This window comes from Ochotona princeps, chromosome 18 (genome assembly GCF_030435755.1).
Source record: "Ochotona princeps isolate mOchPri1 chromosome 18, mOchPri1.hap1, whole genome shotgun sequence".
Lineage (NCBI taxonomy): Eukaryota > Metazoa > Chordata > Mammalia > Lagomorpha > Ochotonidae > Ochotona > Ochotona princeps.
Window position 1 is genome coordinate 13,847,141 of NC_080849.1, and position 17,662 is coordinate 13,864,802.

General features: G+C 49.6%; 1 protein-coding gene across 2 annotated transcripts in view; it reads left to right on the forward strand.

The window, feature by feature from the left end:
• Positions 1-14,134, forward strand: part of FECH (ferrochelatase) — a 34,688-nt gene extending 20,554 nt beyond the window's left edge. For both annotated transcript variants that reach the window (XM_058676845.1, XM_058676846.1), the window contains exons 6-11: positions 1,918-2,024; positions 5,168-5,266; positions 8,410-8,517; positions 8,926-9,090; positions 12,445-12,504; positions 12,899-14,134. In XM_058676845.1, the coding sequence (XP_058532828.1) occupies positions 1,918-2,024; positions 5,168-5,266; positions 8,410-8,517; positions 8,926-9,090; positions 12,445-12,504; positions 12,899-13,033 (674 nt within the window). In that variant the 3' untranslated portion in view covers positions 13,034-14,134. The remainder of the gene's footprint in view (positions 1-1,917; positions 2,025-5,167; positions 5,267-8,409; positions 8,518-8,925; positions 9,091-12,444; positions 12,505-12,898) is intronic.
• The last annotated feature ends 3,528 nt before the right edge of the window (positions 14,135-17,662 follow it).

The window sequence follows — 17,662 nt, forward strand, 5'->3', positions numbered from 1 at the left end:
TGGTGAAGAATCTATGTTTGGCAATCTGCGGGTCATTAATTGTAGACGAAGCTTTCGCTGTCACCCCCTGAATACATCGATTTGCATTCTGTTTCCAGACCCAAGGTCGAACATTTTTCTCAGCAAGCTGAGTTGGGGTTGATGCAGATGACTTCTGCTGAGTGTAGGGAGACTAAGAGGCTGCCCGGGCTCATGCTCTCGAAGGTTTGGGGAGTGCTGATTGGAAGGCCCCGGTGCTCAGCCACCCCTAGAGTTTGAATCAGGATATCTTTTGCAAATGTACCACTGGAACTTTCACACGATCTGAGCACAGACTATAGGCCCCTGAGGGAGAGCTGTGCTTTGGCCTTCCCTCAGAGCCAGAAGCAGCCCTGTCACGGGAGATGCGCTCAGTTGGTTAGTTCTACCCCAAGACGCTGGCTGGTTTCACACCCCAGGTACCGCTGGGGGGCGCACACGTGCATGCTCAGTTGTTGTGTAGTAAATCCTGTCAGAAAGGACGGGCACGTCTTCACCTGCAAGCCTCGGGATGGAGCACACACGAAGCGGAGTGCGGGAGTGTCTTTAAGGAAGGCGCTGCTGTGCCCTGTGCCAGTCGGCAGGCCTGCTTCTCTGTTTCGGTTCACACGTCTTCCTCATTTCTTAGGAGTCTAGTCAGTGTCCCCCAAGTGACCTCAACGAGCCCACGGAGCTTTCAGAAGCCCTTTTTGTACATCTGAAAATGCAAATGATGCCACCTGGAAAATGTGGTTTGCATTTTATGAAGAGGTTACTTTTGAACATTAAATGGACCCAGTTTGGCTTCTCTAGAGTCATTGTTTTCTGCTTGTCCAAGCTGCTGAGTTTTAGCACAAGAGCACATTTGGTTTGGCTGCTTCGTGAATCGTGCTTTAAGCCGGAAGCCCAGCTGACTGATGGTCCTTCCCCTTAGAGAATCCCCTAGAAGGAGACGGAGGCGTGGGCTCCTTCTGGACCTTGTCCTGAGTTAGGCTGAGGAAGAGGCCCAGGTGAGACCTCCACAGGACTCGACTTTGGTCCCATCACCTGCCCCTATAGAATGTGCCCTCGCTCGGCCCCCTCTTCTCCACTTACAAACGGAAGCTTTTTGTAGATTCCCTCTGAAGAGTTGGTGTTTTTGGCGCTTGTCTGCAGGGGGTGCCTGTCATTTGGTAGAAGCAGATAAAAACAGGGAGGCCCAGTCACAGAGGGCCCGTCACAGAGGGCCCGTCAGTCACAGAGGGCCCGTCACAGAGGGCTCAGTCACAAAGGGCCCGTCACAGAGGGCCCCTCAGCTGCTCTCCTAGTCAGAAAACTGCTGGGAGGTTGGTTGTATGACATGGAGAAGGTTTATCTCAAGATATTGAGAATGTCCCTCCTCTCAAAATAAACTCCTCAGGCTATGGAATTGTGTATATACTAAGACTACAAATTGGTACCACAGAGCCTCTGTGAAAAACAAACAGCATGATGGCTTTGGGACAGAATAGTAGCGGTGTTAGCCAGCTCGCTGGGCTGGTGGCTGGCTTGTTTTCATGTCTTCGTCATCCCCTCCCCTCTCTGTCATGGGATCATTTGCCTTCATGGTGGGAAGAACATGCCTAACATGCTCTCAGTTGTCACACTGGGTCCCTTCCAACAGCACCTGCTTCCCTCTCCCAAGCCAGTGGCCGCCTGCTCGTCACTCGACGTGGTCCGTCATCTGTGCACATCTGCTGCCATGGATCGCGTCTTTGCGACCTTCCTTTGTAGGGTAGCTGGGTCGATCTGTGTGCATTTTAGACTATCAGAATGGTTGGGATGCCACTGTCCCAGTGGAGGGGCCCTGAACTCCTCTGAACGTGGATCTGCTGCCTGTGTCAGACTTCTAAGCGGCCACCCCCAGAATGCATCTGTTGAGTGGTCCCCTGTGTGTTTCAGGCAGCAGCCTGAATGCCATCTACAGGTACTACACTGGAACGGGCAAGAAGCCTGGCATGAGATGGAGCACCATCGACAGGTGGCCCACACATCCCCTGCTCATCCAGGTGAGTCGGCAGCCGCCAGTGCTGTGGGCGTACCCTCGCTTTGTGACAGCACTGTTCTTTTAACTTGGATGATGTAATAGGGGATTTTTTTGGAAACAGTAGTAAATTCATGATTTTATTGTAAAGAGAAAATGAAAATGAAATTATTTCATTTTTCCTTTCTTCAGATTAGTGCTGACAGTTTCCTGACAAGAGTCTCTTTTGATAAGTTTTGTGTTTTGTCATGGACAGGTGCGTGTTAGACTGCGCACGGGGCTGCAGTGTGCATGCACAGACTGAACGACCTGCGGATGAGTTCAGTGCCCCATTTTGTCACTCCTTCAAAGTGGCGGAAGTTTTTTTGTTTTTCATGTTTTAATTTAAGGCATCTATATATTCTGAGACATGAAAGTAAATATAAATATTCAATTGAGAAAGTTTCATAGACTTGAAGAATTGTAATTTTTTCCACACAAACAACTTATTCTGTGAATAGCATATGTAAATTCAGCTCACGATTTTAAAGGAATCCATCTTAGAGCCAGCAGATTTGCTGTTATTTTATTCTCTGCCTTTCAGTTACGAGAGTGCAGTTGGTAAGACAGTGTCCTAAATCCTGCAGTTACCTGAGGGAGGAGAACCATTCAGTGACTTATTTCCACCCCGGCTGCTTTTCCTCCTTGGGCGTCCACTGACCCGGGGTTGCTGAACGGCGCCGGCCACTAGATGGCGCTGGACGTCATGAAAACCAAGCCCGGTCTCCCCAGGGCGGCCGGCGAGGGAAGGGTTAACGCCCGCGTTGAAATCCAGTGTTAGGTTAAAAAGTGGAAAGACCGGAGCTGACCTTACGCATGGGTGTGGCTGTGCACCCTGCGTCCCTCACTGCCCCCACTTTCTCGGGGCCAGCCCCCTGCGGCCACCTGCAGCCCCCCGCATGCCGGCGGCTGACATGTGGTGGCGGGACTCAGGGTCTGCACAGCATCTGCCTGCCCCGATGGAGTGAGTAATTAGATTTGCATTAAAATTCAGCCCTTTGAAAAGGGGGGGGGGGAGCTGAAAGATGGAAAGGTCTCTTAACTGAGGAAGTCTCTGTTCATGAAATGAAAGGGAAGTTGCGAGGCGGTTGTCTGCCCTCCTGGCCGGTGATTGAAGGCTCTGAGAGGCGCGGGCCTTTCATTCCACAGAGGGACTGCGCGCTGCCAGTCGTGCAGATGGGCGGGAGGGGATGGACATAGCCCTGCCTGGCGTGCCGGAGGGAGCCCGGACAGCTGCAGTCGGCCAGGGGCTGTGGCCACCTTGCGCTCCAACAAAGGGGAAAACTCGCGGCTCTGCCTAAGATAGGGCTTTTTGTTTTGTTTTGTTTTCTTAAATATGCAGCAATAAAACTCTAAATTACAACTACAAATCCAGTTTTGAAGTAAGCACCAACCAGTGACTGCTGTGACACTGTCCAGCTCCTGGCGTAACTGGAGCCAAATTCCCTCCCGGGCTCCTGCACTGGCTTGGCCGCTGGCTCCTCACTCTGCAGCAGACATCCCACGTGTGTTGGTCTCTAAGGCTGTCGGCACATTCCAAATTCTGAATAGGGATCATCACTCTGAGCTGCATCTTGGGGCCTAGAGCATTTATTTAGCGCCTTTCAAGGCTTCTGGGACAATCAGTGCTGTTGTGTTGCTTGCCACCGTGTGACCAATGATAGGCCAAACACAAGGCAAATTCTGGTGGTTCTGATGAATTAGCCTTTATTGTTAAACAGCGTCTTGGTCTTTAGGAGCAGTTTCAGACCAGTGTAAGGCGCCGCAGTGTTAGTGTTCTGTGCACTTCTTGTTTTACCATTTGCACACCCCGTGTGTGTATACATATGTGGAAACGAGCAGGGCTTTTTGCCTGAGCCTTTGAAGAGCATAGGTAAATATTTCACACAGTGGAGTATCACCATGAGGACCCCAGAGGTGTTTTTTTTTAAGGTTTATTTATTTTTATTGGAAAGGCAGATTTACAGAGACAAGGAGAGACAGAGAGGAAGATCTTCAGTCCATTGATTCACTCCCAAAGCAGCCACAATGGCCAGAGTTGCATGATCCAAAGCCCGGAGCCCAGAGCCTCTTCCGGGTCTCCCACATGGTTGCAGGGTCCCAAGGCTTTGGGTCGTCCTTGACTGCTTTCCCAGGCCACAAGCAGGGAACTGGGTGGGAACTGGGGCCGCTGGGTTCGAACTGGCGCCCATATGGGATCCCTGTGGATGCAAGGCGAGGACTTTGGCCGCTAGGCAGTGGCGCCAGGCCCAAGTGTGTGTGTATTCACATCAGGGTTATTCTCTCATGGAACCACCCTGCAACACTCAGCTTTGGGAAACAACATCGGCGCTGACTTCTGTCCTATTGCTGCTGCTCCTCCAGCCCGTTAGTGACCCGTCCCTCTAGCGCTTTCCTTAGGAGCCCAGTGGCAGAGAAGGATGAAAGTGTGAGATGAAAGGAAGCCCCTTCAGATCTGGCATTTCAGCACCTAGCCGCGTGCACTGCAGAGCACTAAGTAGACGAGGGGCTGAGCTGATCTGGTGGACAGAGGTTTGCAGCCACAGATCACAGATGGGACTGCCCGGCCTGGAGCCCCAACATCTCCCCCTCCCCCAGCTCTGTGAATCAGATGGGGGTCAGAGAGCCGGCCATGCACTGCCGGGACCGACTCGGGGAGGGTGCTGGGCCCCGAGCATGTTCTTGGTCTCCTGCCGTCCCAGGCTCACATCTTTCAGAGGGCTGTGCTCAAGAGCAGACTGCAAGAGATTCAGACAGACCCTGGGTGCCGTTTTCCTGCTTGCAGAGCACACCCCAGGCCTCGCCACAGCCTCTCCTTCCCATCTGGAAGTGTGCACTCCTGCCGGTCCCAGGGGACACGCAGCCACAGCCGTCATTTGCACTGAGCCATTAGCCAGCGTTAGAAGTTTCCCGTCAAATCCCCCAGGCCCCCCACACCGACACTGTTGGGCTCCAGTCTGGTGGTGAGCCAAAGCGAACAGGCGGTACCACGGGTAGTGTTGAGGAAAGAGCGGGTTCCAGGGTCCGAGGGCCCTGCTGAGGTCTCGGGGGCAACTCTTTTTCTAAGACTTCTCCTCCCATTCCTTTCTTCCCATTGCCCACTCCTCTGCTCTCGGGGGTTTCCCACAGTGCTTTGCAGACCACATTCTGAAGGAGCTGGACCACTTTCCCCCAGAGAAGCGAAGCGAGGTGGTCATTCTGTTCTCTGCGCACTCCCTGCCCATGTCGGTAAGTCAGAGTGTGGCTGCGTGGCCTGCTGGGAGGGGACTGCGAGGGGCCTGGGCGGGGCGGGGCTTCGGGAGCTCAGCTGCCCCTGGTGCCCCAAGCCCGTGAAGGGGTGAACTCTGAATTCCCAGGCCCGCCCCGTGCTGCCTAAACTCCGTTTACTTCTTGGATCCTCCTGTTTTATTGCAAATTGTATTTTCATTTTTCTTACCTAATGACAAGTTGAAGATGTATTCATTATATAAGAGTTTTGGGGGCCGGGCACTGTGGTACAATGGGCCAAGCTGCCACCTGCACCGCCAGCATCGCATGTACATGCTGGTTCAAGGCCCGGCTGCTCCACTCCCCATCTCGCTCCCTGCTAATGCACCTGAGAAAGCAGCAGAGGGTGGACCAGGTGCTTGGGTCCTTGTCACCCATGAGGGAGACCCAGAAGAAGCTCTTGGCTCCTGGTTGTGGCCCGGCCCAGCCCTTGCTATTGGAGCCATTTGGGGAATGAACCAGCAGATAGAAGATTCTCTCTCTCTCATTTTTGTCTCTTCCTTTCTCTGTGTAACTCTTTTTAAACCAATAAATAAACAATCCTTTTTTAAAAGTATTTATATAAAAGAGGAGATTTTGAAGTCAAGGGGCCGATTATTTGAAGGTGGCATCTGCCTGCCCTGTTGGTGCCCGGGTTGCTGGCCATTGTGTAAATGTGGGATCCCCATTCACAGCAAGCTCTTTGTCCCCTCCTCATCCTCAGGCATCAATAGCAGCTGTTTAAAATCCACATTCAAGCAAGGCATTCATATTGTGGGCAGTGAATATAGACAGTTGTGGTGGACTCGTTCCTTACAAGACTGCCTCTGCCTGTTGCATCTTGGTGCTGTGTGATATGAGAAGACAAGCACTGATTGAGTGACCAGTTTGCCGCTGGCCTTCATGAAGTGTCATCGGGAACAGCATCAACAAGGACTTCAGGACCCCTCTGCTCCCCGCTCCTTACCGCCACCTAGCGGTGGCCACTGGGGCAAGCTATTTGTGCCTTGCTGTTCTGGCATCTTAACAAAGCAGGCAGTGGCTGAGCAAGCGGGTGAACCTGGTACAACTCTCTCCTGGGAGCCTACATGTTTCACTTCAGCAGGTTCCTCTCCCCTTTCCTGGTGGTCAGCACATCCTTCCTTCAATCTGGCCCTCGTGCTGTTCCTGCCAGACCTTAGGCATGGTGCTCCTCAGTGGGGCAGGGGCAGAGGCTTCACGGGTAGCTCCTGGTGCCCCCTTGCCCGGGCCCACCCTCGGCCTCCAGCCCCTTCCTGCCTCAGACCTGAGCATGCTGCTGCAGTGCGACCAGAGGGCAGTGAGCTCACTTGGCGTGGAGAGGAAGAAGACAGACCCAGCTCACTCTTCTCCCCCACGTTCGCTTCTAGTGACTTCTGACATTTTTATTTTGAAATCACTTCTAAAAATGTTTTTGTTTATGTGAAAGGCAAAGCGATAGATACAGGGGGAGAGAGAGACAAAGAAAGAGAGATCTTCCATCTACTGGTTCATTCCCTAATTAACAACAATAGCTAGGGCTGGGCCAGGCCGAAGCCAGAAGCCCACAGCTTCACTCGGGTCTCCGACATGGGCACAGGGACCCGAGCACTTGGGCCATGTTCTGCTGCTTTCCCAGGTATATTAGCAAGGAACTGGATAGTAAGTATAGGAGCTGGGACTTCAACTAGTGCCCAAAAGGGATGCCGGCACTCCATGCCCCTGAAGATGACTTATAGACAGAGTATAAAGTGCTTTCCTGTCCGCTCTGCTACCTTACCTAAGTTTAGCATAGTTATCCCAAAGAAGTGAAAGCTAGTGCAGTCCTCTTAGCTAACTCCCAGCCTGTATATGGAGCTCACTCATTTTCCCACCCAAGTCCCTCTCCCCTTCCCGAATCCAGTGCAGGAGCCCACAGTTTGTCTGGCCGTCTGGACCTGCTCGGCCATGCCTTCCTCCCCTGGGTCTTGCCGTGGTGGTCTGTCCAGCATCGCTGGTCTCACCTCTCTGTGTACCCCTGGCCAGTGTCTGCTTGCAGTGAGCCTGCTGCAGGATGTTCTCAGCTCAGCAGCACGGGTTATCGGCCCACTTCGCTGGGACCCCGGGGCATGTGTTGAAAGTAGAAATGGCTGGATTTACCCATTTTAAAATGACTGTTTTTTCTTCTCTTAGAAGTATATCGAGGGAGACCCTTTGAAACCAGGCAAACATTTTATCATTACTCAAACTCTTCCCACTGATTTTGGAATCCTTTTGGAAGTCTTAGTAATGATTCTAACTGTGCTTCCAAAAGGCAACTCTTTAGTTCCTGCCTGCCTCGTGTATCTGTGTGTCAAATGGCTTTTTAACTGACCACTGGCACTAGCAAGGTAGTTTGTCAGCACTCGCTTAAGTGACACATATTAGGCACCTACTGTGTTCTAGCATCTGCTAAATTGTACCCACTTCCATAGGATACAGGAATGGAAAAACAGAAGAAAATCTTAGTCCTTGGTGAGCAGGCAGAAAAGGTGATAAGCATAGGAAAATGGTGTGGAAGATTAGGAGGTAGTAGAGAAACTGGAGCAGCGTGAGGGCCCTGCTGAATACTGCAGCACACGAGGTACAGCCTGTGGTGTGTGCTTCTTAGGAACGAGACTCATGCCCCCTGACACGGTGTTTGCCCACGGGCACTGCTGTGGGGAGGGTGCGGAGCCATAAGGTCATAGAAGACAGGTCATGATGCTGTAACGAAGCTCTGGGCCTCCTCTTGCCCCCGCAGTGGGGCAGTTCTGTACCTCGTAGTCAGACAGCCACCCACGGGACGCCCAGGGTGGCCCTTCCCATCCCATGCTGGGAAGCCTTCCCACAGGCAGGAGGCGCAGGGAGAGGGTTGCCATCCCGCCGGCAGGCCTCAGTCTGCCACAGACAGCAATGGCACGTGGGCTCCGCTCCTCCTTAGGACTTGAGAGACCAGGCAGTGCCATGTTTTCCTTCAACCAGTGAAGAAATGGAGCTAAGGACACTTGGCGTTTGGGCTGGGGCCATGTTGTTCCTCAGACGGGAGGATACCACCTCAGCACACACACAAGGCTTCAGGAGCCCCTCCCGGTGCTGGCCACTGAATACCCATTGCTCCTCTGTTGCAGGTGGTCAACCGAGGGGACCCCTACCCTCAGGAGGTGGGCGCCACTGTGCACAGAGTCATGGAAAGGCTGGGTTACTCCAACCCCTACCGGCTGGTTTGGCAGTCCAAGGTAGGTGGCCTCCCCATGTCTGCCACCAGCCAGCTTCCTCGGAAAGCCCATTGGAGGACTTGGTTGTAAAGTCGTTGGATTCGGCTCTCCTGGCACACAGGCTGTTCTGTGGCCTGATTGTTTGCCATGGGCAGAAAGCACTCTGCCATCAAGTCAGGTGGAAGGGGGAATCGAGTGATCAGTTGGTTTAAGATTTCATTTTCAGTTGTAATGCCAGAAACCGTTACTTATTTGTATTTGAGCCATCTTCTAGAAGGATTTATGCCTCAATGAGATAATGTTAGAACCCAACCAAGTGGGTACAAGCGTGGCTCCTGTCCCTGCTGGGCTCATGTGCATGCGTAGTAGAGGGCAGTGGTAGGCACTCTGGGAGAATAGTCCATGGACACCAGCATTCTCCTTTCCTAGGTGGGTCCCATGTCCTGGCTGGGGCCTCAAACAGATGAGACCATCAAAGGGCTGTGTGAGCGGGGGAGGAAGAACATCCTTCTGGTCCCCATAGCCTTTACCAGTGACCACATCGAAACGCTGTACGAGCTGGACATCGAGTACTCGCAGGTGCTTGCCAGTGAGGTGAGTGCACCTGTCTGGCTTGTTTAAAAAGGACGTTTCCTCTGCAGCTATCCAATGGTATCGTTCCCAAACACCGTTTACTGTATGTATGTGTCCTGTGTCCTTGTCTGTGTAATAGTCTTCGGTGATAATCTTAGCCCACAGAGGTAATTCCATCTCAGCAGTGGGACAGATGTTTGCCCCTCTGGGTCACTCTGGTCAGCAAGGGACATTTACACCCCTGGATCACCCTGGTCGGCATCATTTTGTGTTGTTTGCATCACTGTAATACCTGAATGTAGTAATGCCTACATTCCTTTAAGGCAAAAGACTGGGCCTCACCAGTTTGAAGACAAAACATTTTGTCCTGTATCCTTTTCTTTGCCTAAGTTGAGCGTGTCCCCTTTTCCTTGGGACTATTCTACTGCTCCTCTTTGGGTCAAGGCAGATAGGAGACATTGTCATTTAGGAGAAGAGCACAGGATGAACACGGAAGTGGCGTGTGATGATTTCTCTGACCTATTTTACTCGCCCACTTAATGAGCTCCTCACAACTGTGTGGTGATCAATCTAGTTATTGAAGTCACAGACACCATATCCTGGGTGTCTTGTAATGCAGGATGGATGTGGATTCTCATACAGAGTAGAGGAAAACTACTGCTCACCTCTCTCAGGGGCTCTGGGGGTCAGTCTGAAATCCGCGTCCCATTTGCAGCTTTGTGTCTGTGTCAGTATGTCTGTCTCTCATCTGCCAGGACTCTTGGCCTCTAAGGATGCCGTATCCTCTCTGGTACAGGGTGGCAGGTGCAAGGTAAAGGGAGGAGACAGTGGATGGGAGGTGCACGTGAGGCAGTCTCCAACCTCCAAGTCTGTGTGTGTACACCAGTTATCAATCAGACAGTGAGGACGTTGGGGAGTCCTGAAATTACTTGCCGGTGGGTCTGATAAAGGGTTTGCAGGCCTGTTGTAATTGGCTACGGTGAGGTTACAGTGATGCCTCAGGTTTCATTTAATGATGCCTGCTGTATCCCGTCCTGACCTTGGCTAAGTGTGAGCTTGCTAAGACTTCAGTGAGACTTCATACCAGTGTTTGGAAGATCAAGTGTTGTCTGTCCGGAGTGACAGTGCGCGTTCATCCAGCCTCCTGTGTCCAGGTTATTCCTTAGCAGTCAGAGCAAGTATTAGTGATGAATAAATTAATCCGCATAGCGAAGAAAACCACCCAGCCACAATCTATTTCATTATTTTGATGGGAGACTGTAGTAAGTTTAAAACTGCTGCTGAACTCTAAAAAGTTCTTTGACTTCTTCCTCCCCCATAGAGAAAATTTATTGCTTTTTGATCATGAAAATAATAAAGATCTCAGCCAATTCAGAAGATAACAGAAAACACCCAGGAGCTTACCCTTAGAGCTAACATCTGTGAATATTTTGGTAAAAATTGATCTCCTTATCTCTCCAAATGTGTGTGTATTTTAATAGAAATGGGATTGTCATACCTGTGTCACAAAATGATGTTTTTAAGAAGATTTTTCATTTTCCACAATGGCTGGAGCGGGGCCATCCTGAAGCCAGGAGCTTCTTTTGGGTCTCCCACATTTGGGCTGTTGGCTGATGCTTTGCTGCTTTCCTAGACCAGTAGCAGGAGGCTGGAGCAGAACTGGAGCAAATGGGACTCAAACTGGTGCTCATAAGCTTGTGGCGTGGGTGAAGAATCAGCTTGATATGCCACAGCACTGGGCCCCACAAAATGATATTTTAATTCATGATGTTTTGCAATCTTTTCTTCTTATTTTTTTTGAAGATTTATTTATTTTCACTGGAAAGTCAGATTCACAGAGAGAAGGAAAGACAGAGAAAGATCTCCTATTCACTGGTTCACTCCCCAAATGACCACAATGGCCAGAGCTGAGCCTACCCAAAGCCAAGAACCAGGAGCTTCTTCTGGGTCTCCCATGTGGGTGCAGGGTCTCAAGGCTTTGGGCTGTGCTCGACTACTTTTCCCAGGCCACAAGCAGAGAGCTGGAAGGGAAATGGAGCAGCCAGGATAAGAACCGGTGCCCATACAGGATCCCGGTGCATGTAAGGCGAGGACTTTGACCCACTAGGCCAGGCCCCTTTTATCCTTTCTTAAAGATGCGCTATGGATCCCAATCAAATGCAGTTAGATCTACATGATGATTAAAAAAACATGATTCAAGTATGTGTAAGATATTTCTAATTTTTAAGAGTATTTTTAATTGACACATAGAAATGGTAGATTTGTGTGACGTTTCTCACATGCATAGACTACGTAAAGTCCCATCAGTATAACTGTCTCTTCAGACTTGTAGTGTTTCTGCATAGTGAGAGCATTCGGAGTCCTTTCTTTTAGAGAAACAGGCAGTGCGTTCTCCTTGTCTATATGCCCCCAGAGAAGAGCCACTCAGAGGGGGGCTGTAACCAGCTGTTCCAGCTGCTTCGTCAGGGCGGATTCGTTACAGTGTAATGTCATGCTCACGGCCCTGTCCCAGAGTGCCTCTAGCAGTATACTGGTCAGCGCCGGACAGGACCCTGTGCCAACACTGGGGGTCTTGTTGTGACTAACGCTTCTGTGACTGTTCGAACACAGCCTCGTCCTTGGTTGAGAACCAAGAGTTGGCTGAACCTCGGCGTTGTGCCTGCCAGGTATGCACGTCCCCTGATGTTAGCGCTAACTGGCAGGAAAGGAAAAGGCCAGATGCTGACTACCTGCATAATTGTAATTAGACAGTTTTCAGTTATTCACATGATAGTTAACTTGATATTTTTAGAGAGAAAAGTAGGTACTGAAATGACCCTCAGGTTTTTACCAAATTTTTTTTCTTACATTTTTCTCTGTTAGAAAACTGTTAACAACCCACCTTTGAATTGGATCCATTCTAAGTTCAATATACATTTGATGATCCACAAATTAATTTACTTCACTTAGCACTTGGGAATTAAAGCAAGTAGGAAAGCTGGCTTAATTAAGGCGGTATTCTACCTAGAGTCTGAATAGGTATATTCTAGAAGGGTAGGCTGAAGAGCAGTGCTAGGCAGATCTAAATGACTCGCGGAATCCATCAAATGCTACCTGGAAGCAGACCAGGCGTGGGCAGGTCAGGCCCAGGGCATGGCCGCAGGAGCCGGGCCAGCAGCTGCTGCTCAGCGGACGGGCCGATGCTCTGGGCTGGCCGAGCCTTGTCCTTGGAGAACATTCTATGAACATCAAAGCCAGCCTTGAGTTGTATGAATGTGTTGGTGTGTGTTGGGGTTTTTGTAGCATTTTCTCTAGGAAAAAAAATAAATAAAAACCACGAAACAAAAAGAAAATAATGCGTGTCTTGTTTTTCCTCCCTTTTCTCATTTGATTCAGTGTGGAGTGGAAAACATCAGAAGAGCAGAGTCTCTTAATGGAAATCCGCTGTTCTCCAAGGTACCTCTGGTGCTACAACCGTTTTAGTAGAACACGCCGGCGAGTAATCCTCTGAGAAGCTCCTGCGGAATATTGGTTTTCTCTTATATGAGAACATTTGGAGTTCCAATTAATTACAAAAATAAAATCGAATTCCTCATCTGCGCTCTCTGTTTCCTTTTGAGAGCCCCGATTTTCTTATTTCTACCCACCTGTAACTCGGTCTGATTTAAAATCTGTTTCTCAGAGGAGAGGCTGAGTGGGTGAACATGGGGATTCTGTGTCCCAAATGCCTCTGAACTTTGTCCAGGCGGAAGATTCTCAGAAGGCCAGACTTAGTTGCAAAGCTTCCCAGCTGAGGGCGGGTCGGGGCAGCCACCCCTGGCCTCTGATGCACTTCTGCTCTGTCTTCCAGGCCCTGGCTGACTTGGTGCATGCGCACATGCAGTCCAACGAGCTGTGCTCCAAGCAGTTGACCCTGGGCTGCCCGCTCTGCGTGAATCCCATCTGCAGGGAGACCAAGGCCTTCTTCACCAACCAGCAGCTGTGACCCCGCTGGCCAAGGCCCTTTCCACATATCACGGAAGTGTTACCTACACAACATGGAAGTCACGTGACATGCGCTGGGGTCCAAAGAAAGTTCATGGGAAATGTCTGTTACAAAACTATGCATAGGATTCTGAGCTTTGTCTTTGTCCCAAAGCAAACCCAATTCCCTTTTTCCATGGGGTGCCCTCTCCCATTTCTAGAGGCGCTGACTCTGAAATTGTTACTGAAGGGTTCCTGTTTTTGTCACCCTCCCCAGGAAGCCTTTGTGTTCCCTCCCTCTGGGAATAGTTACCCCTTTGAAATGTAAAGAATTATCCTCTGCCCAACACACCTATCTTAAATACAAATTTTACTCTTTTTATCCTTAACCACCTGCCCAGAGAGTGTCCTGTGTGGGCTGTTAGTGTGACTGGGATCTGTTTACAGCCATGTACAGCTAGTTGTAGTCTCAGGAGTGAATGTAGCTAGGTTTATGAAATGTAGCTTGACAAAGAAACCTAATGGATCTTGTCCTAGGCCCAGGACTGATGGAAGCTGGGATATTCATTGGTCAAGTTGACACCCCTTCCTCACCCTAGAATGGAATCAAGTACAGAGCTTAGAGGCACTCTGTGGCTGTGGTGGCGTGTAGGCTGGTCACCATGCTGGCCGCTCATGCCTTGGTGGGAGTCCAGTGCCCAGCGGTGCAGGCTTCCCCCAGCATTCCCATCCCCAACAACAGCATTGCTGGGAAACACTCCACAGAGGACTTGGCCTCCCAGTCCTGGCAGCCTTTCCAGCCAATGACTTCTAGATCTGACTGCCTTGTCTCATTTCTGCACATTGGTTCATGAATTAAGGCATCAACTACGTTTTGTAACCTTGAATTCTTTGTTTATACATTTTCATTATAAAGATTATACAGCCATATGGCAGGACACTTAAGAAATCCAGAAAAGAAACACAGCTATTCTAATGCAAGCCTTTGCATTACTGGGTTTCCTGTATTTCCCTGTGGCTATTTTCAATGCCATTATCACCTTCTAAAAAATGTAAAAATAATCCCAGATCAGAATTTGATCTTCTATATTTGGATTTAAATGGATTAAAAGTCTCTGATGGATCCATGATGCATTTGTAATGATCTTTTTCATACAAGCCATGAAACTTTGTTCTTCCAAAGAGCATTTCTTTGATTCTGTTTTTTCGAAAAGTGTGTGTGTAAAGTGGAAGAGTCAGGGGATTCAGAGATGTTCGATACTCAGGATTTACCATTGATATTATTATGAAATCGCTAACGTTAGCCAGTTTTACTCATGCTGTCTGTCCCCGAGCCTGGTTCCTTGGGGGTCAGGAACCGCATCGTGTGAGCCGTCACCACCACTTCCCGGGGTCTGCGGAGCTGGAGCTTGGAGTGACATGCAGGCATGTTGGTGCGGACGAGGGTGTCATAACTAATGCCGTGAGCACTAGGCTAAATCACCTCCCTCTGTCAACATGACTAAGCAGAAGGAATTTACTTGCGCAAGACAGGAAGTGTGTCATCTGCTTGAGTTGATAGTTTGCCTATACTGATCAGTGCCTTTCCAACTGGATCACATATACACTGCATCCCTGTCCCCTATTGGCTTTTCTATTAGGTTATATTTATAGATACAAGGCACAGGTACTCTAGAATTGAACTCTGCTTTCCAAACCCTTTGTGGGAATTAGGCTCAGACGAGATGGAGGGTCCAGGTGTCGGCGGAGGGCAGGTTCCCTAGGAGCCTTTCCCTCCTGTGGACATTCATTGTAGGACTGTGGCGCTTCAGCCCTTTGAGCCATGGCCATGTTGCAGGTGAGTCCAGCTTAGGAATCCCTGCTAGCGTTTCTGAAGCACCGCCCATGTGCTGTGGGAACTGAGAGTTGGCAGTGACTGGGCCACCTGGAATGTTATGTTCTGATGGATACGGAGTCAGGAGTAGAAACCCCGCCCATGCACTTGTTGCTGTAGGAAGCTTTATGCTTGACTGCTACTTCTCCAGGGATGCAGAGGGGTCCTACAGGAGCATCTGGCAGGAGAGACTCTTCTTAGAGCTAACAGTGTTTGAGAAGTGTTATCCTGCATGTCCACTGTCACTTGTTCTGTATGGGCAGGTTGGTTAGCTAATGTTCATGGCAGAGTCGGCTTAGAAGACGGAGCATTGAATGCCCCAGGCTGCCCACCTCACCCCTGTTGGATGCCAGGGGCCATCCACAGTCCTTCAGTGATGTGAAGTCATTGGCGCTTCCAGTTGGTATGAAAAGCAGACCAGTTTCTTCTTCTTGACTTCGTTTTAGGCAAAATACGCGGACATGGAGGGTCACGTAGCACGGTGGTCATTGCATTCACTTTCGTCATCTATTTTGTGCTCATCAATTCACTCCTAAATGGAAGCCATGGCTTGTTAAAGAAAACCTTGCTCTGTGTGATGCCATGGTTGCTTTCCCAAACACTGACTCTTAAGGGGCAGAGGATGGGCCCCTCCTACACCTGGGTGGGGCCAGTAGTGAGACCTGCAGCCTGCCCAGGCTGGGGCAGCTGGTCACCTGGCACCCACAGACTTCCAGCATGGCTGTTTCTCCCTGCATGGGGGGGAAAGGCAGGGAAGGTGAGGGAGGTAGGGGTGCAGGTGGGACAGAATTTGTAGCTAGCAGCCATAAGAAGGACAGGAGGCCTTGTGTGGGGGGGGGGGGGGTCCCAGCTTCTCTCACCACCTGCCTCACCTGAAAGTCCTCTGTGAGAATCCTGAGGATGCCACAGGAATGTGCTTCCCAAGTGGTGGACATGGGAAACTTGCTGGAGAGGGAGAATTCTGTGTTGACCTGAACCAGGGCCCTACTTGTTAAGATGATCCACTTCCTCAATGGTAAATGTCAAGGGGGGGAATTCCTCAGGCGACAGAAGCTAGCCATTTCATTATTTCTAGAACTGCTAGGATAAAAAAAAAGTAAGGCAAAACCTTGCAAATGTCAGTTACAGAGGTTTTGTACTCACAAGGCTGCTCAGTAACTTCTCCCAGTATAGGTCACTTTCAGTGACACTGAAATTTCATTTCACAGTAGCTAACCACAGCATGTTTAGGGATGTAGGTGTGAGATGGACGATACTGCACAGCAGGACAGCACAGGCAGCCTGCAGTCACTGCTACTTGCAGTAGGTCCTGGTGTCATAATTGTGTTTCAGTTTTACAGGCCTTTCTCAAACATTCCCAGTTGATTGAACAGTCGTGCTGGAAACATTTCCATATTTTCTTCTGCCAGGTTTCCTCCAGCCAGGTGAGTGACAAGTGGCTATCGTGTGATTTTTGATATAAAAGCTGTTTCCTGTCAGGGTGCCATGTGTGAAGTTCTATGAGAGCAGTTTCGAAAGGTCACAGACTTAAACAATGTTTATTTGGTGCAAAAAAAGTTTGAAACCAATGTACAGAGTTTTCATAATGGATACTTTCCGGGAACATCCTGCAGCCCCTGGTGTTAGTTGGATGACATAGCCATGGCCAGCAAGAGCAGGTGCTGCTCCTGAGTGCAGCCAAAGTTCCCTGCTTGCAATGGGGCTGACCAAAGAAGAGCCCCCTCCCCCAGGGTGGAGGATGGCTGCCCAAGGAGGACACACTCCTAATGCTCCAAGGTCCCCAGAGAGAAAGAAATGCGTTTGCTTTGATGTGGGAATCTTATTAAGCCTTTCTATAGGGAAAAGGAAGTGCACAACAAATGTGCTGCTAACCACTCTCTGACAATATTCTTTGATAGTACTGGCCTATTTGTTTTCAGCTGAAATCATTAGCTTCCATTTTTAGTATAGCAACAGCTATTGGCTAAATTTGTCTACAGCAGGCCATTAGGCTATTGGAATTAAAATCACTTTTAGAAAAAAAAAGCCTGATTGGAGTCTTTGTATGAAGCCCATGGGTACAACCTGAGCACTGTTTCTGGTCCTTGCAAGCTGACTTTTCATTTCTAGAAACCCACTCGTAGCAGCCCATTCCCAAAATGGAACCCGCAAGCTAAATTCCAGTCTTCCCTAGGGGCCAAATCTCTGCCACCTGTCATGTTAAGAAATAGTGGATTTTGGGCCCAGCGTAGTAGCCTAAAATCCTCACCTTGCACACACCAGGATCCCATGTGGGTGCCAGTTCTAATCCCGGCAGCCCTGCTTCCGATGCAGTTTCCTGCTTGTGGCCTGGGAAAGCAGTCAAAGACGGCCCAAAGCCTTGGACCCTGCACATTTATGGGAGACCCGGAAGAGGCTACTGGCTCCTGGCTCCTGACTTTGGATTGGCACAGCTCTGACCATTGTAGCCACTTGGGGAGTGAATCATCGGACAGAAAATCTTCCTCTCTGTCTCTCCTCTTCTCTGTATATCTGATTTTCTAATAAAAATAAATCTTTTAAAAAAATAGTGGATTTTGTACAGAGTGTGTGTAGTAATCTGCATTTTTACTCTTTTTATGGTTTCTACATGTACAATGGAATCCACAAACTGTTGGCTGGCTTGGGAGATGATTCTAAATTTCAGATTGCTAAGCAAAACAATTACAAAAAATGATATATATTTTAATGGGATTATTATTTAAGGCCTTTACTGCCTGCTTACTTACTATATATGTTGCTGTTTGCTGATCTGGAGTA